At 54.9% G+C, this 21,514-nt stretch overlaps 1 protein-coding gene across 2 annotated transcripts in view; it reads left to right on the top strand.

Annotated features, from left to right (window-relative positions):
* The window catches only part of FECH (ferrochelatase), a 29,765-nt gene extending 8,832 nt beyond the window's left edge, over positions 1 to 20,933 (top strand). Inside the window, exons 2-10 of one of the 2 annotated variants that reach the window (XM_056138194.1) lie at positions 265 to 384; positions 2,930 to 3,078; positions 5,821 to 5,955; positions 8,839 to 8,945; positions 12,949 to 13,047; positions 14,370 to 14,477; positions 14,914 to 15,078; positions 19,905 to 19,964; positions 20,375 to 20,933. In XM_056138194.1, the coding sequence (XP_055994169.1) occupies positions 287 to 384; positions 2,930 to 3,078; positions 5,821 to 5,955; positions 8,839 to 8,945; positions 12,949 to 13,047; positions 14,370 to 14,477; positions 14,914 to 15,078; positions 19,905 to 19,964; positions 20,375 to 20,509 (1,056 nt within the window). In that variant the 5' untranslated portion in view covers positions 265 to 286 and the 3' untranslated portion in view covers positions 20,510 to 20,933. The remainder of the gene's footprint in view (positions 1 to 264; positions 385 to 2,929; positions 3,079 to 5,820; positions 5,956 to 8,838; positions 8,946 to 12,948; positions 13,048 to 14,369; positions 14,478 to 14,913; positions 15,079 to 19,904; positions 19,965 to 20,374) is intronic. The other variant, XM_056138193.1, reaches the window with a different exon arrangement.
* Positions 20,934 to 21,514: the final 581 nt, after the last annotated feature.

Below are 21,514 nucleotides of genomic sequence, written 5' to 3'. Positions count from 1 at the left end.
GCCCTGCGGAGAGCAGACAGACACACCTGCATCACCCAGGCTCACCGCACACGCCTTGCCCTCCGTGCCCAGAGCGGGAGGTGTGTGGGAACATGTCCGCAGTTGCCCTGGGCACTGACAGAAGCGGCGGGAAGTGGGTGCCCAGCTCCCTCCCTCCTGCTGGCTCCGCCATATGTTCCCCGGTCTGGCACTCCTCAGTGCTGGCTGAGTTCCGATTCCCCCTGGGAGTGGAGCAGACGGGTCACTGCTTTTCCTTGCCCACAGGAAGCCCAAGACTGGAATATTGATGCTGAACATGGGCGGGCCGGAAACCCTTGCCGACGTGCACGACTTCCTCCTCAGGCTCTTCTTGGACCGAGACCTCATGACGCTTCCTTTCCAAAGGTAAGATCCATGTCGGGCCAGTGGGAGCACGGGCTTGGTGCGTACATGCGTGCGTGCGTGCATGCGTGTGTGCGTGTGTCGGCGGGGGTGTGGGGGGCGTGAGGCAGCGAGGCTGACTCAGAGCCTGACATCCCTTGGTCCCCTGTCACTTCTGAGAGTGAACCCGAGCCCAAGCCAGGTGTGGCCCCCGAATACGGCTGACGCAGCTAAACTGTACGTGTTCATCACTTGGGCAATGCGTTTGCTCTCCCCGCGTCTGAATTCCATGGATGAGAACCGGCTCTGCAGCCTCCGAGGTCAGGGTTCGAGCAGTGCTGTGCTTCCTGCTGGCTCCAAGGGGCCTGGAGTGGGAAGCCTTGGCAGGAAGGAGAGAGGGTTGGTGAGGCTTCCCCAGAGGGCCCCCCCACCCCCCCGTCATTCTGGAAATGGCAAGGTTTGCTAAACGGCAGTATTTCATTTTTTCTGAGAGTCGAGTAGCAGTTCCCTCTGTACTGACCGCAGATCTCTTTCCTGCTCATCTGTGGTCGGGCATTTGAGTTGTTTCCATATCTTGGATCTCGTGAGCAGTGCCACACTGAACATAGCCTGCATGAGTCTTTTCAGATTTGTGTGGTGTGGTGTGTGTCCTTTGGCTGTATACCTAGGGGTGAAATTGTTGGATTGTACATTAGATTCCATCTTTCTTTTGTTTGGTTTTGGGGTCACACTTGATGATGCTCAGGGCTAACTCCTGTCTCTGCACTCGGGAATTATTCCTGGGGGTGCTTGGGGGACCATATGGGACACTGGGCATGGAACCCCGGTCAGACACATGCAAGGCCAGTGCGTTGCCCACTGGACTATCGCTCTGGCTCCTTCAGTTTGCATTTGAGTTAGCTTTTCTGTGTGGTGAGAGATGGTGGCCCAGTTTCATTGTTCGCAGGTGTCTCTCCAGCTTTTTCTCTTGAAGAGACTGTCACCATGTTATGCTGTTGGCTCCTTTGTCATAAGTGAATAGTCTATTTATATATGAGGGTTGATTTTAGATTCTCAGATCTATTCTAATGGCCTCTCTTTTTTGGGGGGAAGGGTCATACCCAGCAGTGCTCATACCCAGCAATGCTCAGGGCTTTCTCTGACTTCGTACTCAGGAATTACTCCTAGCAGTGCTTGGGGGACCATATGGGATGCCGGGGATCAAACCCTGATCGACCGCATGCAAGGCAAACACCCTACCCATTGTATTATTGCTCCGGCCCTTCCAATGGCCTATTTGTTTTATTGCAACACCACACTGTTTTGCTTACTATAGCTTCGCAGTGGAGTTGAGAGTTGGGAACCATGAAGCCTCCCTCCTTTTTTCTCAGGATTGCTTTGGCCCTTCAGATCTTTGTTTGGTCCCACACCCATTTTATTTATTTTGTTTTTGCACCACACACCAATGCTCTGGACTTACTCCTGGCAGTGCTCGGGGGACCCTTTGGGATGCCGGGGACCGAGCCCGGGTCAGCTGTGTGCGAGGCAAGCGCCTGACCTGCTGTGCTCTCCCTCTCGCCCCTCCCCACTCATTTCAATGATGTCCTTTTTCCTGGAAGAATGACATTGCAAGTTTCGATAGGGATTGCGTTGGCCTGCATCCGGCTTTGGGTAGGATGGCCGACTCAGCGACGCGGATCCCTGAGCCGGGGCCATCTTCCCATGTCCCCTTGTCTCCTCTCCCCTCCACCGGCCAGGGTGTCCGGTGTACACGTGTCCCACCTCCTTTGGTGATTCCTTGGTGCTTGCTTCTTTTTGATGCACTTGTCACATGCGCTGTGAGCGTTGCGTGCTCCCCGCCCTCCTCTCTCTGCTAGGTCCCACCAGCTGCGGGGTTACTGGGAACACAGAGGCCAGCGCGTGGCCAGCCTCTGCACAGGACTCGGGGTCTGAACTTTCAGAGCTTTGGGCAGAGGTAGCCCCCTCCTCCCTTTCTCTCCAGCAGGGCCGGGAAGCTGGCTGTGGTTGAGGAGAAGCCCTCTTCCAAAGATCTTGTTAGAATTTATTGATTTATTTTTTTCTATTTGAGTCTCACCCAGTGATGCTCAGGGGTTACTTCTGGCTCTACACGCAGTAATTACTCCTGGAGGTGCTTGGGGGACCATATGAGATGCCAGGGCGTTGAACACCAGTCGGCCGCGTGCAAGGCAAACACCCTACCCGCTGTACTATTGCTCTGGCCCCTAGAGTTTCTTAAAATGTTGCTTATCCTCTTACTTTTTCATTTCCCAGTGGTGCTGGGTGCTGGGGGCTGGGTCCGGCCTCTTCTGCTGTGCTCATCCCTGTCTTATCTTCTTTTTTTTTTTTTTATTGAGTTGAAACTGTTTCTTTTGTTTCTTTTTTTTTTCTTGGTGTGTGTGTATGGAGGGACGGTTCCGGACTGGGTATGACTTCTGGCTCTGTGATTGCGGGGTGGCGCTTACGGGACCTGGGGCCAGCATGACCGGCCCAGGTCCCCAGTCTCTGGCCCAGCTGCGTCTCTTAGGCTACACAGCTGGAATCAAATGCTCTCTACCTCCCTCCCGTCTAGTAAGTTGGCCCCGCTCATTGCCAAACGCCGAACCCCCAAGATTCAGGAGCAGTACAGCAAGATTGGTGGTGGCTCTCCCATCAAGAGGTGGACGTCCACGCAGGGAGAGGGCATGGTGAAGCTGTTGGATGAGCTGTCCCCCGCCACAGGTACCTCCCTCCCTCCCTTCTTTCTTTTCTCCCTCCCTCCCTCCCGCCCTCCCTCCCTCCCCTTTTCCCTCCCTTCCTTCCTTCCTTCCTTCCTTCCTTCCTTCCTTCCTTCCTTCCTTCCCTCCCTCCCTCTCTCCCTCCCTCCTTCCCTTCCTTTGTTCCTTCCTTTTTCCCTCCCTTCCTTCCTTCCTTCCTTCCTTCCTTCCTTCCTTCCTTCCACTTTTTTCCTTTTTTTCTTGTTTCTCTTAGATTTCTTTCTCTAGCCCTCTGCCTTCCTGTGCTTTCTTCCCTACAAAGTGATGAATTTTATTTTCAGTTATGTCTATTTAAGAAAGATTCTCTTTAGAGATAGCTTGGGATGGTAAGGTGCTTGCCTTGCACATGGTGAACCCCGGCTCAAATCCCGGCCACCACCCGTGGTCCCCAAGCATAGTCAGGAATAGCCCCCGAGCGAGGGCCGTTGGCCATGACCCCCTCGCTCCCCTCCAAGAGGTTGTCTTTAGACAGAAGTGATGAGGGCCAGGATTGTGGCTCCATGTAGAGCTGAGGGGGCTGAGTTCGGCCCCTGGTGCCCTCCCGCCCCCAGAGTGTACATATGTAAATAGGAGATTTGGGCTGGAGAGACAGCTTAGCGGGCTGCGGGTTTGCTTTGCCTGTCGGAGACCTTTCCAGAGCCCCGTCCTCAGCACCTCGGGGTGTGGCCTGAGAAAAGAAAAAAAAATAAAGTAGGTCGTGCGCTTCTGGGATGAAGTCGTTGCTAGTAACCCAAAGCGAAGATCTGAGACCAGGACGGGTGAATGCTCCGAGTGACTGTGCCCTGGCCTGGTTCCTTGGGCTCTATCTACCTAGCCGCATAGTGTGGGAGCAGCCCGGATCTCAGAGCCCTGGGACGGTTGTTCCCGGGGCTGGATTCCCTGAATGCCACAGTGTCTACCCCGCAGGCCCCGGGCGGTGACCACAGGGTCTGACTCATGCCGCTGCCCTCCCCTGACCTCGGGGGGCTGATGCCTGAACCCTCGCCTCGGGGGGGCGGGCAGGGGGTAGCTGCTGGACCAGCCTCACTGACCAGGCTGGAGACTGGAGACTGAATCAGATCATCCTGGCCTGTGGACAGCATGGAGCTCCGGGAAATGATGCTCTTCCCGTTCTGTGGAAGGACAGGCTGGACACTGACTTGAAAGGGCTGTGCACACCTTGGGACCACTGGTGCCGGACCCCGCTTCTCTGTCCCTCCCTTTCTTTTCTGGGTTCTCCCCAGTGTTCACGGTGGCCAGGCCAGCTCGGCCCCGCGAGCGAGTGTTGGGGCCCCCTCTGGGTCAGCCTCACGTGAGGCTGTAGCAGAGCGGCACGGGGGACTCCCCCCAGCCCGTGTCCTGGGGTCTGTGATGTGCAGCTGCGGCGCCTTATCTGTCCCTCCCAGGCCTCTCACTTCCAGCTGTGTCCCCCCCTCCCTCCTGGTCCTTATCTGCCGGGGCAGCAGGCATGGGGCAGCTTAGCTGACAGGAAAGCAGGTTCCTTCCCGGGCCCCGATCTCCGTTCAGAGAGCTCTCGGTGCCTCAGAGTTCACGGGGAGGGTCTGAGTCACCTCGCCTGGGATCACCACTGTGATTCACACTCAGGGCGAGTCCCGATGGACTTTCAACCCATTCTCCACGCTAACCCATCCCCTATGCAAAATTTCCACCCATCCTCTATGCCAATTCTGCAGCTGGAAACCATCCGGCGTTGTTGCTGCTTCTTTCCTCCTTTTGCCTCCAGTGGAGAAGATTTTCTATAAACTGGGTTGTAAACTCAGTTGCCCTGAGACCCAGCAGGAGCAATAGGGGTGGCCGCCGCAGGCCGTGGGCAGGGGAGGTGCGTGGCCTTGGGGTGGGGAGACACAGCCTGTCATTTTCGCTTGACCCTCTGCTCGGTGGGAGTGGGGGCACTTTCATTAACCTTGGAGAATCTTTGTTCTCGTAATTGGGAAAAACAGGGGGCACTTAAAATGGGAGGATAAAGGCAAGTGCCTGGGGGGGGGCAGGGTGGTGGCCGGGGTGGAAGAGGTGAGCCTTTAAGAATATTTGTTGTTTCTTGGGCCAGAGCTGTGTACAGCAGGGAGGGAATTCCCCTTGCAAGCAGCCCGCCCATTTTTGATCCCTGGCATTCTGTCTGGTCCCCCAAGCACTGCCAGGAGTAATTCCCGAGTGCCCAACCAGGTGTAAGCCCTGAGCATCACCAGGTCTGGTCTAAAGACAAAAAACAAGGACAAAAACATAATTCTTGGGGCTGCAGAGACAGTTCAGCTGGGAGGGCTCTTGCCTTGCCCTCAGCTGACCCCATTTCAATCCCCTATATCCCGTGTGGTCCCCAATCCCTTACTAAGAGTGCTCTCTGAGCACCACTGTGTGTGGCCCAAGAACTTTTTAAAAAAAAAAGAGAAAAGAAATATGCTTCCTTTCCTCTAGTATCAGCCAGAGTAGAAAATAGGGCACAAAAGCTTCGGTTTCAAACACCATTGTGCTAAGGACTGTGTGTGTGTGTCTGTCTGTCCTTGTGTGTGTGTGCGCACGTGGGTGTGGGTGTTGGTGTAGGTATGTGTGTGTGATTCCATGTACCTGCTGTGTGCTGGATAGGATCCGCAGCGTATCTGACCGTGCCCCGCGCAGGAGCTGAGGCTTAACCTTTCTTTGTTCTGGGCCCCGGCCCAGGAATCCATATAAAGATTAATCCTGCCTCCTTCCCACACACGCTTCCTCACAGCCCCGCACAAATACTATATTGGATTCCGGTATGTGCACCCGCTCACGGAGGAGGCCATTGAGGAGATGGAGCGGGACGGGCTGGAGCGAGCCATCGCCTTCACCCAGTACCCACAGTACAGCTGTTCCACCACAGGTAAGCGCGGCCTCGGGGATCGATCACGCGCCATTTGCATGGCAAATCCGTCCCGTCGGCTCTAAACGCCAGAGCCCCGGTCAGGCCGTTGGAAATCGCACGGTTCAGCTGTCCCTTGAGTTATCGGCCAGTCAGTGGAGAATTACAAATGGCGAGCGGCTGGATAACGGGTCAGGGATGAGCCTTGTCCCCTGTGAACCTGGTGGCTGGCGCTTGTGTCACCAACCTTATTTTTATGGTGGCTCTGCTAGTCCCTGCTTGCGTTTGAATTGGGGCTGCCTTGAGCCCTGACCACCCGGATGGACTGTTCATTTTTTGCTTTGGTGCATCTTGAGGCTTTGCAGGCTTAACTTGAGATTCTGAATTTCACACAGAATTCCCGCCCGCTGTTTGCTGTCTGCCTGGCACTGGCGTAGAATCTGTTTCCCAGTCCCCCGTCACTGTTTGTGGGAAGCTTCTGTGTCCCCCACCCCCCAACCCCTGAGTCGGTGTCAGCATCCTCCAGAGGCTGGGAGGGGGCCCGGCACACTCTTTCTTCCTAAGCGCTTTGGAATCCTTGACTGTTGCTTCCTGGCCCCTGCGGGGAGGCGCCAGGTTTCTGGTGATACTCATGGTTAAATATCTGTACTGGGCAGCCCAGTGCTCTCTGGTGCTCAGGAGTCGCAGCGGGATGGTGGGGACACCTGTCATGGGCAGGTGAGCCCAATGTCCCCAGCCTGGCCCTCGGGATCGGGAGCAGGCACGCAGGGCTGCCGCCCCAGAGCCCACCTACACATGCAGATGCCCGCTCTAGGCCCCTCTCCAGGAAGACAGCGGTCGCCGGCTGGCTGTGCCTGTGTCCCCTGGGCCGTCTGATGCCCACGTGGGCGCAGTCTCCATGGGAGTCTCAGCCGACTCATGTCCACACAGGCCAGCCACACTGGACAGCAGAGCCTTGGCGGCCCCTGGGGAGCGGCTTATGCAAGTGTCTTTGAGACATGCGCTTTGGGACCGGAGCCACTGTTCTCTGTGCATATGTCAAAACATTTTTCTTTTGTTTGGGGGCCACACCCAGCAGTGCTTGGGGCTTGCTCCTGGCTCTGTGCTCAGGGATCACCCCCCCCCCCCCAAGTGGTGCCCGTTATTGAACCGCGTGCAGGGCAAGCATCTGACCTAGCTCTCCAGTCCTCAAAGTGTTTTTTTTTAGTTATTTTCTTGACCGGGGACTGGGTCACTCCCGGCAGTGCTCAGGGCCTGCTCCTCTTTTGGTGCTTGGGACTTGCTCCTGGCAGTGCTCAAGGGGACCCTGGGTGGGGTAGGGGATCCTAAAGTGAGCTCGGCTGCTTGGGAGACGAGTGCCGGAGCCCCTGTGCTGCCTTTCAGGAGCCCGCGGTTTTTTTGGTTCTCCTTATCCCCTTCGTTTCTGCTTCTGAGAGTCACCTACGCCTGGCCCACGAGGTGTCCCTGTAGGATTCTGGAGAGGTGGCATCCGAGCCGGGAGGGGATGCAGTTCCTGGTCATGTAGGACTTGGGGTTGTCTACTCAAAAATGGCCCTTGTGGGCTGGAGTGATTGTACAGTGGGTAGGGCATTTGCCTTGCATGTGGCTGACCCTAGTTTAATCCCTGGCCATTACTGAGTGCAGAGGCAGGAGTGCTCCCTGAGCATCTCTGGGTGTGACTCAAAAAGCACTGTAGCACTGTCCTCACTGTCCTCCCGTTGTTCGTCGATTTGCTCTAGCAGGCCCAGTAACATCTCCATTGTCTCCATTGTGAAACTTGTTGTTACTATGTTTGGCATATTGAATACATCATGGGTAGCTTGCCAGGCTTTGCCGTGCAGGTGAGATACTCTCAGTAGCTTGCCGGGCTCTCCAAGAGGGCGGAGGAATCGAACCTGGGCCGACTAGGTCGGCCGTGTGCAAGGCAAACGCCCTACGCGTTGTGCTATTGCTCCAGCCCCCGAAAAGCAAAAAAAAAAAAAAAAAAAGACCCTCCTGGGTTCTGGGTTTTTCTTTAGCTTTGGGTCTTTGAGTCTAAGTGTGAGGGCACAGTGGGTTTAAACGTGGCTTTGCAGTAGTCAGAGGTGGGTATCCGGGAGCCCACTAATATCTGGGAGCATTTGTTCGAGATGGAGCCTGAGGACGAGATCCAGTGCCTGGTTGGGGTTTGTGTCTGGGCTGAGACTGGGTCCCCGTGCTGGCTCTTCGGGGCCTGGAGTGAACTGCAGGCACCTTCTGCCACTTTTTAGATGGTTCAGTTTCAGTCTTGCTCGAAAATATTTTTTTTTTGTTTTGTTTTGTTTTTTGATTCCCTGGAAGGGCAGGACTTCCTCTGAACTACTCAGGGAAACCTCAGTCAGCTCATCTTCCCTGGAGATGTTACAGCAGGACAGTTTCAGAGGATTTATGGTGGGACAGCAAATGTTCCTATGAAGTAAACATGCCCCAGATACCGAAGACACAAACCTGCAGAGATACTAGAATTCTAACTTTGTAAAACAAAACAGCTCTGAAGGAAAGAAAAAAAAAAAGGCCTTTATAGACTCAAACAGTGCCCATGAGCACCGGGCAAAGCCCCAGCTCAGGCCTTTATAGAATCAAACAGTGCCTGTGAGCACTGGAAACTCAACCCTTCACCTCTGTCCCTCACACCTACATGCTCTGTTGTGGGGCTGATGTCTTCATCTTGGGGAGAGCAGTTGGACACGTTCCCGCTCTAAGACCTGGTTCCTGCGGAGAGTGATGGCGTGTCCCTCCCCTCCCTGGCTCCGGGCTGGACACGCCTGTCGGCGCTCCTTTCAGCTATCTGTGCCTCTGGGATGGTGGTCCAGTGCGGGCGCAGCCTGGCCTGGTGGCCTCTGTCGCTCTGTCCCGCTGCAGTGGCTCAGGGCCCGTGTCTTGCAGGTAGCAGCCTGAACGCCATTTTCAGGTACTACAGGGAGACGGGACGGCAGCCCGGGATGAAGTGGAGCACCATTGACAGGTGGCCCACACACCCCCTTCTCATCCAGGTAAGCCCCCCACGCCCCGGCACTGCCCCTTCCCCGCCCCCACCCCCGCGGGGCAGCCTGTCCCTGGCTTTGTGCTGTGGGTTCGGAAACAGTGTGAGGGTCTTGCTTTATGACGACGGGCGGAAGGCTCCATCCTTCCCTGTGATGAAGTTACAGACCTTCATATGGGCGTTTCCTGTGCGACCGTCTCTGGCGTCCACGAAAGACTAGGGGAGCTATTTCTTTGTTTTTCACTTTGGAGCCGCACCTGACAGTGCTCATGGCTTCCCCCTGGCTCAGGGATCACGTTGGTGGTGCTCAGGGGTGTGTGTGTGGGGATCAAGCCTGGGTACCACCCAGGTTTCATGGGCGAGGTAAGCCCCTCCCCACTGTACTGTCTCTCAGGCTGCTAAGCAGAGTGTTCGAGATGATTTGCATTCGTAGATTGAATGACCAGCCAATAACCCTCTGTACTGAATCTTTTTAAATGCCAAAAGTAAAAAAAAAAAAAAATTTAATTTTTTTTTAAAATTTTGGGTCACTGTAGTGGTGCTCAGGTTTACTCCTGGCTCTGTGCTCAGGGACCATTCCTGGCAGGGTTTGGGGGACCATATAGGATGCCAGGGATTGAACCTGGGTCAGCCGTGTGCAAGGCAAGTGCCCTCCCCACTGTACTATCAGTCTTGCCCCAAGAGTAAACAGATTTAAAGGTAATACAAATAACCACATGGTTTGAGATATGAAAGTTAACATTTCAGTTGAAAAACATTTCTGATGTTAAACTTTCAATTTCTCTTATGTAATTTATAATATTTATAGTCATAGATGCCTGAGTTTTAGAAATCAGTCAAAACTGCAGTTATTTGGGCCAGGGAGAGAACTGGAAGGGCTTTTTGCATGCAGGAGGCCTGAGTTTGTCCCCAGTACCATGTGGTCTCCGGAGCAGCAAGCTGGCCATAGTCCCTGAGTACTGCCAGGTGTGACCTAAAATCCAATCTCCCCTGAAGCCACCCCCCAAAAAAAATTCAAACCCAACTATGGTTCTAAAGCCCATAGCTTTGAATTGATATGATTATAGACTTTCCCCTTTGTATACAAGAGTCCTGTTGCTAATAGCACAGTTTCGTTCCATTGGTGGACGTCTCTGCCTCGTAGTTATTTTAGATAGGAGAAAGATTAAGTCACTTAGGTTTCATCCAATTTGTTTTTATCCTTTGAACAGTTGATAAAATACTGGCCACTAGGTGGCGCTGCACCCCCTCGCAGCGGGCCTGTGCCTCTGGGTCCTCTTGTCCCTTAGGTGGACCGGGACTAAGCATTCAGGGTGAAACCCCCAGGGCCTGTTTGATTTCTGGTTGGGGAAAGGTCTCCTCAGCAGTGTGCAAGGCCACTGTGGAAATACCGGCCTCAGGAAAGGCAGGGGCGTAAGGCCACACTTCAAGATCCGGAGGGGGCCTGCAGGCAGTGCCAGGGATGGAACTGGGGACCGGGCGTGTGCCAGGCATGTGTGCCAGCCCTTGAGCTGCCCTGCCGCCCCCTGAAGCTGGGCCCTCCCGGACGTGGAGCTGGGTGCATCTGCTCTGGGCCGAGTCCAGCCTGTGTCCTGCAGCTGGCCCTGCCCTGATCTGTGTTTCTCTGGAAGGGGCGTGTTTCAGGCCAGCCCTGACATGTGGCAGCAGCCATGGAGGGCCCTGCCCAGCATCTGCCTGCCCGCTCCAGAGAGGAATTCCATTTGCATGAAAATCCAGCCCTTTGAGAGGGGGAGGCAGGGGAAGGGAACAACTCTTCACCAGGAAGCCTTCATCTGAGGGTGGGGGTGGGGATCCTGTCAGGAAAGCCCCCCCCCCCCCCCCCCCAAGGATCCAAGGTGATTCTGGTCCCACTGCTGCTGGCCTACTGCCCGCCCTCCACGCCCTCCACGTGGGCAGGCGAGGGCGGAGAGTCTGTCCTGGGTCTGTGCTGCTTGTTTCTGCCTGAGCTTCTCCTGGAAAGGAGCTCTCCTGGGCAGTCTTTCTGGGTTTCATTCTGAATGTCAGGTAGATGGCAGGAGATTGGTAAGCAAACAGGGATGTTTTAACACACACACACACCCAGACACGCGCTACACACACCCAGACACATACACACACACACACACACCCAGACACACACACACACACACACAGACACGTGCTACACACACCCAGACACACACACACACACACTCAGACGCGCGCACACGCGCACACACACCCAGATACACACACACTCAGACGCGCACTCACACACACATACCCAGACACACACTCGGATGTGCACGCACACTCACACACACTCACACACACACACACACACACACACACCCCAGAAATACAGCTTTAACAAAACCGTTTATAAAGCTCCGTTCCCCTTGGCCGAGGTGGATGTCACTCAGGACAGCCCCTGCATTGCTCCTGCTTCTCATGTTGCTTCCGCTCCTGCTGTCTGTCGGAGGTCCAGGCGCCCGGTCAGCTCTGCGGCGGCCTCCTGGCCTAGGCTGCTGCCCAATTATTGTCCCCCTGAGGAGTCCGAGGCGGAGAGATGCAGACACCAAGGTTGGGGGGCTGCTGCGTCTCCTCTGCGGAACCCAGGCTGGAAGGCCAGGCCTCCTCCCTCAGACCCACTCCTCCCTGCCTCCTCTCTCAGGTTGGCACCATCCCGTCCCGGCCACTAGGTGCCGAGACATGAGGGCGCAGGGGGCATCCTTCATCTTCCTCCTTATTTGTCGGTTAAGTCACAGAGCAGGTGCCACGAAGGAGATGGGCGGGTCCATTGGAGGGCATTGGGGGGTGGACTTTAGGACATGAGTCCAGGCAGCTGCATCCATGGTCATGTCAGCGAATACCCCACAGCCGTGGAAGGGGCGACGTGCTCTCCTGTGATCCAAGGTCTGATGCCCGTACGGACGCACGGGTGCACGCGCAGCCAACACATGGAACTAGTGGATAGTCCGATGAGTGAGTTTCAGCAGCAGGGAGGGGAATCCCATGATGCCCTGCTTTCGTCTCGTCAGGTTCGGGGCATGCTGGAAATCGGTTCCCAGTGAAAAGTGTTTTGCCCTTTGTGGTTGACAGGCAGTGAGCAGAATTACATATGGACACACTTGGTATATATATATATATATATTTTAAGAAGTACACACGTGTACAGTGAATTGTTCCCTGGAACATGTCGAGAATTTGTCCATCTTCCCAGACCCCCTTGAAATTTGGCCCCTAAGCACCCTAAAACGCCGCCTGCAGAGCGCACGTGGTCCTGTTGGACGGACAGGCAGCCGGGTCTGTGGGCCACCTCAGGCACCTTTGGAAACTAGCTGTGCAGAAAGGACAAGCGTCGGGGGGCCCCTTTCCTGCTCTAGGAAGGATTTCGTGAGGTTTGTCTCCGGGAAGGTCCCAGGGGCTCAGGAGGAAACGGTGGTAAAAATAGAACCGTCTTTTCTTACTCCGCTATTTCTGTCCTCTGCGTGTTCTCCTGAAAGCAGAGTCAGGAGCCGGAGAACCACGCCGTAAGCGCTTTTCCTGCTAGCCGGGCGAAGTGGGAGGCCTGCACGCAGCGTCCCCGCCGGCTCCTCTCCAGCTGCAGGGGGCCATCGAGCCCTTAGCCAGCTTCAGAGGTTTCCTGGTTAAACCCCCGTCCCACCGTAACCGTTTGGATGATGGACCCCAAAGCGGGACATACATGACTGCACCGTTGGTGGCAGCTCTCGGTCCCGGGTCACCCCATCACTCTCCTTACCCTCTGAGAAATTTGTTTTTTTTTTTTTTTTTTTTTGCTTTTTGGGTCACACCAGGCAATGCTCAGAGGTTACTCCTGGCTCTGCACTCAGGAATCACTCCTGGCGGTGCTCAGGGGACCATATGGGATGCTGGGAATCGAACTCAAGTCGGCCATTTGCAAGGCAAATGCCCTACCCGCTGTCGCTCCTGCCCCATCCTTTTTATTTTTTTTTTCCCCATCTCCTTCATCTCCCCAGCCTCACAGTTCTTCTTTCTCGCTCTCCTCACAGTGCTTTGCAGAAAACATTCAGAAGGAACTGGAGCAGTTCCCGCCCGAGAAGAGAAGAGACGTGGTCATCCTCTTCTCCGCTCACTCGCTGCCCCTGTCGGTGCGTGAGGGGGCTGGGCTGTGAGGGGTGGCCCCCTGCAACATCCGCACCCCGGCAGCCCTCCTCAGGGCCTAGTCCTGATTCCGGGGGCGCCCTGCAAGCTGGCTGCGGGCCTCGGTCCCTTCCGGGGTCCTGGGAGGTAGAGGGATGTGCGGGAATTCCTGCTGGGAGCCGTTGGCAGCAGGGCAGGCTGCACAGGCCGGCCCTGCAGGGGCCTGGCCCAGTGCTCCTGCATGTGCAGCCCAGAAGCCCTGGGTCCCGTCTGGCTTTATTTGGGGGCGGGGGAGGGGGGAGGGCGGGAGGCTCCTGGGGACTGAGTGCTGCTGCCCCGCCTCGCCCCATTCCTGCTCTTCAGCAGAGATCCGACAGGGACCTTGTTCCCCAGGGAGCGTCAGGCTGTGCGCTGGCGCTGCCCCCATTGGTCTCATCCCACTGGTCTGCGCGAGGCCAGGCGGGCCAGTGGGCCGTGGGCATGGCTCTCTTGGCTAGGTCCTGCTGACCAATGGCCTCACTGTCATCTTCTGGTGCCTTTGGCCGCCAGCCCAGGACTCGCCCCTGTCTCGGGGGCTTTTGGCAGGGGGCCGGTCAGCTCGCAGGGGACCCCATTTGCAGCCACCTCGTCTCCCCGTTAGGTGGCGGTTCTGTTTCACGGGCTCTGAAGTCCCTCCGCGCGGTGTTTCCCGGTCTCAGGGGATCCTCGGCCACTGCCTTAGGCCCAGTGGGGCAGACACCTTGTGTTCCATTTATTGATTTATTTTTCTTGGTTTGTTTTTCCACAACACCCGGCTGTGCTCAGGCCTTTCTCCCAGCGGTGCTGGGGAACCGTATGGGATGCCGGGTTGGGACTAGAGCCCTACCTGGTATGCTGCCCACCTCAAGATTTGGCATTGTTCATGTTTCTCTTTTTTTTTTTTTTTTTTTTTTTTTTTTTTGCTTTTTGGGTCACACCTGGCGATGCACAAGGGTCACTCCTGGCTCTGCACTCAGGAATTACTCCTGGCGGTGCTCAGAGGACCATATGGGATGCTGGGAATCGAACCTGGGTCAGCCGCATGCAAGGCAAACGCCCTACCCGCTGTGCTATCGCTCCAGCTCCAAGTTTCTCTCTTTTTTTTCCTGGTGCCTAAGAAAAGTCTTCAGGGAGTGATCTTGACCCTTTGGAAAAGCCTGTTCCTCCTCTGACCATTGTCCCCCAATGGCCCATCTGGGGGGGGGGTCTTGCCTGCAGGAGTCTCTGTCTTGGGGGTCTGCGTGTCCCCCATCTGCCTGCTCAGCCCGCACCTTCCCCTGGGGCCACTGAACCCCATCTGTCTCTGCTGCAGGTGGTCAACAGAGGGGACCCCTACCCCCAGGAGGTGGGGGCCACCGTCCAGAGGGTCATGGACAAGCTAGGTTTCTCCAACCCCTACCGGCTGGTGTGGCAGTCCAAGGTAGGTCGCCGCCGGTCAGCACAACCGCCTGGGAAAGGGGGCGGGAGCATGGTAGAAAAGCGTCAGGGTCAGGGCTGTGCACAGATGGACAGACAGACCCGACGCGCCCTGAGCCACAGAACCTGCCACAGGACACAATTGAAGGAACCGTTGAGGCTGCTGCATTTCAAAGATAATTTTGGTTTTTGTTTGGACCTCACCTGGTGATGCTCGGGGCTGGCTCCTGGCTCTGGTCAGGGACCCTGTGTGGTGCGGGGGATTCGAGCAAGGGTCAGCACGCACCTTCGTCCCTGGACTCTCTCTCCCTTTGGACTTTGTGGCTGTGTTTTTTGTTGTGTGATTCTTACTCGCCACGGCAGAAACGAGGGTGTCTGCTCCATGAGGAGGCAGGGGCCTCAGTGCACGGTCAATCCCGGCATACTGCCCTTTTCCCCAGGTGGGGCCAATGCCCTGGCTGGGCCCTCAGACGGAGGAGACCATCCGGGGGCTGTGCAAGAGGGGCCGGAAGAACATCCTGCTGGTCCCCATCGCCTTCACCAGCGATCACATTGAGACGCTGTACGAGCTGGACATCGAGTGCTCGCAGGTGCTGGCCCAGGAGGTAAGCGCCCTCCTGGGGGCTCGAAGACACCGTGTTGGGGGGGGAGTGGGGGTCCTCAGGGAGAGAGGTGGGTGCACCGGTGACGTGTGTGGGGCATGGTAAACTGGCACTAGCAGTGTTGGAAGGCATGGGATCGCCATCCGTAGAAGCAGGGGGGTTTTGTTTGTTTTGGGGCTCAGGAGTGACACCTAGCCCTGCAACTCAGGGGTCACTCCTGGCAGAACTTGGGGGACCATATGGTGTGCCTTAGCCTTCTGTCCAGGTCCCAAAATTATTATTTATTACTTTTATTTTTTGCTTTTTGGGTCACACCCGGTGATGCACCGGGGTTACTCCTGGCTCTGCACTCAGGAATTACTCCTGGCGGTGCTCAGGAAACCATATGGGATGCTCAGAATTGAACCCAGGTTGGCTGTGTGCAAGGGAAACGCCCTACCCACTGTGCTATCACTCCAGCCCCATTTTGAATTTTTTTTTTTTTTTTTTTTTTTTTTTGCTTTTCGGGTCACACCTGGTGATGCACAGGGATTACTCCTGGCCTTGCACTCAGGAATCACTCCTGGTAATGCTCAGGGGCCCATATGGGATGCTGGGAATCGAACCTGGGTCGGCTGCCTGCAAGGCAAACACCCTACCCACTGTGCTGTCACTCCAGCCCCTTAAAAAAATTTTTTTAAAGAGAAAGTTTAAAAAAGAAACCGGGGATGAAAACAAACAAAACACACAGGCCGGGCGGGTGCAGGTTTGCCAACACCTTGGGCCTTGTGCCGGTGTGCTGCGGGGAACAGCCCCCACTGAGCCCAGGGAGAGAGTTGGGTACTCCTCATTCATTCCAGACCCACGGGGGACTCACTTGCATGCTCGCCTTCAGTTCTGGCACCTTCAGACGAATGCAGATGGGCCCTGAGGGATCAGAGAGTACTGATGGGGCTCACCCTGCACGAGGCGGGGCGACTTGGGTTTGATCCCCGGCATCACATCTGGTCCCCTGAGCCCGGCCAGGCGTAGTTCCTGCGTGCAGAGCGGGGAGTGAGCTCCAGCGTTGCTGGGTGTGGCCCAAACCCCAACCGTCCCCCTTAAAAAAAATGAATAAAAAATTGCATTTTCTTAAGAAAAAAAACACAGTGCTTGTCGCCAGTGAAGAGGAGGGAGGTGTGGGGGAGCGAGACCCCCTTTGCCTTCGCCCCCTGTCCCGGGCCCCTCCGTCCCTGGCAGCCCCGTGCAGCTTGGGGGCCCCCCGCGCGCGCGCGTGTGCCGCCCCCTCGACCCCTTCACGCACGCCGTTAATTAGCTGTTGGGGCCGTGCCGTGATCAATCTGATTATCGAAATCACAGGCGCCTTCCCTCCTGTCTGGTAGCGGAAGATGGATGTGACTTCGCAGGCAGAGTCGAGAAAAACACCTGGCGAGGGCGGCTGCCCGCGCTCGGGTCCCTACGCCCAGCCCGACCCATTGGGGGGCTCCCAGGACACCGCCAGCTCCGGTGGTCCGCGTGTGGTCGGTGGGGGACTGGCCTCGGAGAAGCCCCGGGCGGGGGCAGGCACAGGGCAGGATGGGGAGGGGGGACGCACCCGTCAGAGCTCAGGGAGGTGGGGTGCATGGGTAGGGGGCATGCAGGCCCCCTGTGAGGGTCTAGTGGTTCCGTGGCTGAATAGTCCGTGTCAGAGAAACAAGAAAACCTTTACTTTAAAAGCTGGTTTGGGGGCTGGAATGATAGCACAGCGTTTGCCTTGCACACAGCTGACCGGGGTTCGATTCCCAGCATCCCATATGGTCCCCTGAGCTACCGCCAGGAGTAACTCCTGAGTGCAGAGCCAGGAGTAACCACTGTGCATTGCCAGGTGTGACCAAAAAGCCAAAATAAATAAATAAATAATTATATATTATATTAATTTATATATAAATTTTAAAAAATTACATAAATTATATATTTATAAAAAGACGTATTTATGTACATGTGCTGGGGGTTGAACTAAAGTCGTCCACAGGCTAAGCCAAGCCCCTTAACTCTGTCCTATCTCTCCTGCCCTCAAATTACCCTCTATACATATATATGCATATTCTATGAAATCGATATTTGAAAGCTTGCTTTTGTAATCTGAGACTGCAGAGCACTGCGCCAGTTAATACTCCTCTCCTTTCTAATATCATGCATTAACCTGTTTTCATGGAGCGGCTGTTCAGATTTGGCAGGTTATCACATTCTGTTCAGTTTAACCAATATTGGTTTCTCCCTTCTAGTGAAGGGTGTTTTGCTTTTTGAATTGTACTGCAGAGAACTTGATAGCTGTTTCTATTGTGTGTGTGTGTGTGTGTGTGTGTGTTTTGGGTCACACCTGGCAATGCACAGGGGTTACTCCTGGCTCCTCACTCAGGAATTACCCCTGGCGGTGCTCAGGGGACCATATGGGATGCTGGGAATCGAACCCAGGTCAGCTGAATGCAAGGCAAATGCCCTACCTGCTGTGCTATCACTCCAGCCCTCTTTTTCTTTTTGAGTCACACCCAGCGGTGCTCAGGGATTACTCCTTCCTCTGCACTGAGGAATTATTCCTGGTGGTGTTCAGGGGACCATATCTAATGCCAGGGTTGAACCTGAGTTGGCCACATGTAAGCAAATGCCCTCCCCGCTATACTAATGCTTTAATCAGCGGAGTCTTTGCACAGAAGGTAGTTTGAGGGCTACAGGGGTAGTAGTAACGGCAGTAGAAGGTAGTTGGAGGACCAGGGCAAAGGGGCTGATCTTTGCCCAACAAGGGTGACCCTAGTTCAGTCCCTGGTACTACAGGTGTCAGGAGGGACCCCCGAACACAGAGCCTGGAGTGCAGTGCGCTGCTGGCCCCGACTTCGACAGTCCCCACCACAGAAGTGGTGTGAGATTTTCCCCAGATGGAAATACCTTTGTTGATTTTTTTTTTTAAATAATAAAAGTGATTGTTCAGAGGAATATAGGGAGTAGAAACTGCTCAGTCTTGGCCTGGAGGAAGAATGTTAGTATCTTGGTAAATTAACCTCTGGAAGGATAATGTTAGTCCCATGATAAATCTCTTCCATCTAAATATTGTGTTTGAAGGAAAGGTCATGTTCTTTCAGATCTGATCTCGGGTTTGTTCCTGTCTGGGGGTCATACCTGCAGGACCAAGGCCTCCTGCTGCCTCTGCCTGGTGGGGAGCACTGATGGGGAGCATCATCGGCCCTTGGGTGCTGGAGCAGCACCCGCCCCCCAACGTTCCGCTGCTCCCCGGCCCTTGGAGACCTCCCCAGCTGCCTCTGCACCTTCTTGCAGGAATAGTTGTTGAATTCATTTTGTCTCCTAGCCCTGTTCCCCTGAAAAATATACTATGGACCCAAGTCAATAAAGCTAATTCTACATCAATCTTTAAAAGAAATCCCTGATTAATATATACTGCAGGTGTTTCTTTTTTAAATCAAAAAATATATATTTATTTATTTTATTTTTTTTTTGAAGCCCTGTGATTTGCAACTATTCACAGTTGGGTTTTAGACACACTCTGTTCCCATGCCATGTATTGAAGGTGTTTCTGATGTTTCTAGGCATAAACTTTTTTGGAATAAACTTCATTTTCTCTTCCAGTTATTTTCTGAGGGGGAGATGCTTAGAAGTGGAAGTTGAATCTGGTACATATTTCACTGCTTTGCCCAGTAGAAAATGTGCACTTTGACTTTCTTCCAACACTGCTGAAATTTCCAGATACCGCCTGGTGTGACCTCCAAACCCAGCAGAATTAAACAGTGGTTAAAGACATGGTTTGGGGGCCGGAGATCTAGTCCGGGAGTAAGACACTTGCCTTGCATGTGGCTGACCTAAGTTTCATCCCCGGCACCTAAATTAAAAACAAATGAAACATCAACCTAAACCATAACTTGCCAGCATGGTCCCCCCCATGAAGTTTAGGGTGAGCTTTTTAAGGGGCGAATAGGCAGTTCTGACTCTCAGCGTTTCCCCTGTGGCAATCTGATGTCCACGCTAACATGAAGGGTAAAACGTTGGACAGACCGCTAGCGTTTCAGAAAGAGAAAGGAAAAAAGTGCTAGTTGTACTAGTTGCCCAAGTAACAGTGATGAGACACTTCTCAATTATTTGAGGAGCCATCAAGTGGATGTTTCTGGAAAGGGGGAGCAGGGGTTGTAGTGACATATTCCTCAGATCCATTTTTTTCTTGTTTTGTTGCTGGGATAGGCCCAGCTCTGTGCTCAGGGGTCATTCCTGGTGGTGCTGGGGAGAACCCTGTGGTGTCCGAGATGGAACCTGGGCCTCCTTTGAGCCAAGTCGGGGCTCCAGCCCACAGGACTCTCTCCAGCCCAAATTCTCAGATTTTCATTTTTAAATCATTCTGTACAACAGATCCACTCTAGGTTTAATCTGCTTCAAACCTACACTTCTTTTTGCCACTTGGAGTCACAGGGGGTTGTCTGAACTTCCCTGAAGCAGCTTCCTGCTGCAGAGGGGAGGCTGAGCGAGCCGGGCAGGGCGAGCCAACGTATTGAGGTTCTGGCGGGCCATGCCCTGGCAACCAGCTGCCTTCGGTGAGCAGGAGTCGGTGACAGCTCAGCACCAGGGCATATGCCGTGATGGGGGGGCTTTCATTTCCCAGCAGGGGCTTCTGAAGTCAGGCTGAATTGTAGATGCATGTCTCAAAGTGTGTGTGTGTGTGTGTGTGTGTGTGTGTGCGCGCGCACGCGCACGTGCGCGTGTGTGTGGTGTGTGCCTGTGTGCGCGCGCGCGCTTGTGTGCGTGCGTGCATGTGTGTATTTATTGTAGGAGACATGCGTGTGTGTTTCACCTCTCTTTCCCCTCCGATGCAGTGTGGAGCCGAGAGCATCCGCCGAGCAGAGTCCCTTAATGGAAATCCATTGTTCTCCAAGGTACCACCGCTCGCGCGCCTGCTCGTCCGCCCGCGTCGAACATCGGGAGAGGCGCCCTGAGAGGCTGGCACAGAATATTGCTTTCCTCACCTGTTAGAACATTCGGAGTTCCGATTAATCACGGACATAAAATTGAATTCCGTCCGTGCGCCTTCCTCCCCTTGGCGGCCCCCCACCCCCACTCCATCCCCCTCCACTTCTCATTTCCTCCTCCTCCAGCTGTGGCCCATCCTTGGCCTTCCAGAGCCTTGCAGGGCCCCCGGGTTGGGCAGCCCCCTAAGGGGCGGGGTCCTGGGCAAAGATGCCTGAGTCAGACTCGGGGACCCCCAAACCGTGATGCGGGGCAAAGTGCGGGGAGGGGAGCCCCGTCTTGCTCTGACCCCCCGCTGTCTGTCGTTGGTCCCCCGCAGGCCCTGGCCGACCTGGTGCACGCACACATCCGGTCCAACGAGCGCTGCTCCACGCAGCTGACACTCAGCTGCCCGCTCTGCGTGAATCCTGCCTGCAGGGAGACCAAGTCCTTCTTCAGCAGCCAGCAGCTGTGACCACTCCCGTCCCCCACCCCCCACCCCGGTATCCAGCGGGGTGCTGGGACTCAGTGGATAACGCCGGAGGCAGAGGATGGTATCAAGGGAGAGAGATGTGTTTCCTGAAGAGACGCGTGGCCTCCAGGTCTTTTTTATATGCCCGAGCCGTGGCCATTTAGATTTCTTCTCTCTTGGTACAGCTACTCGTTTGGAATATCCACTACACTATTTAAAAAAAAAAAGACGTTTTTAAAATTTTATCTCCTGGGGCCAGATGGATAGTACAGCGGGTAGGGCATTTGCCTTGCACACGGCCGACCCGGGTTTGATCTCCGGCATCCCATATGGTCTCCCCAGCACCTCCAGGAGTAACTCCTAAGTGCAGAGCCAGGAGTAACCCCTGAGCATCACTGGGTGTCACCCAAAAAAGCAAAAAAAAAAATTAATAAATAAATAAATAAAATTTTATCTCCTAAGCTGTGCGCATATTTTTAAATAGAGCTTTCTGGTTTTACTGCTGAAAATGCTGCCTGCCAGGGTCCTGAGCATCCCCCGCGGATAGGGAGGTGGGGAATGAGATGTCACTTGAACTGGAAGATGTTCCTTCATCCTTTCAGGTTACCTGGGCCCAGGGCCCCATGGTGGGGGTCCAGGGTAGTGTTGGTGTGTAAGGACCCCACTCACGTGTGAACCTCCCTCTCTTTCCTCACCGCCAGTCGGAGTCAAGTGCAGATGCTGGAGGTGCTTCTCGAGACCCCGGCACAGGGACAGGGCATGGGCGCCATGCTCTCCTCGGGGGCACCCCGGCTCCTGGTTGCAGGGGTTGCCATGGGAGAGGTGAGCACACGTCTCCCCTTCAAGGCTGCTGCCTCTTGGGGTCCCCAGGGTGATGCTTCCACACTGCATCTGGGTGCGAAGGTTCTCCGTTTGGTCAGCTGGCTCTGTGACCTGAGTCCTTTCTCGGTGGATCATTTCTATTAAAACTCTCAATGATCTTCCTGCCAGCCACTTGGGAGCCAGGAT

This window comes from Sorex fumeus, unplaced genomic scaffold (assembly GCF_029834395.1).
Source record: "Sorex fumeus unplaced genomic scaffold, SorFum_2.1 ptg000128l, whole genome shotgun sequence".
In the NCBI taxonomy this organism is placed as follows: Eukaryota; Metazoa; Chordata; class Mammalia; order Eulipotyphla; family Soricidae; genus Sorex; species Sorex fumeus.
The sequence above is the reverse complement of the archived record's forward strand: the minus strand, read 5'-3'. Positions and strand labels throughout refer to the sequence as shown.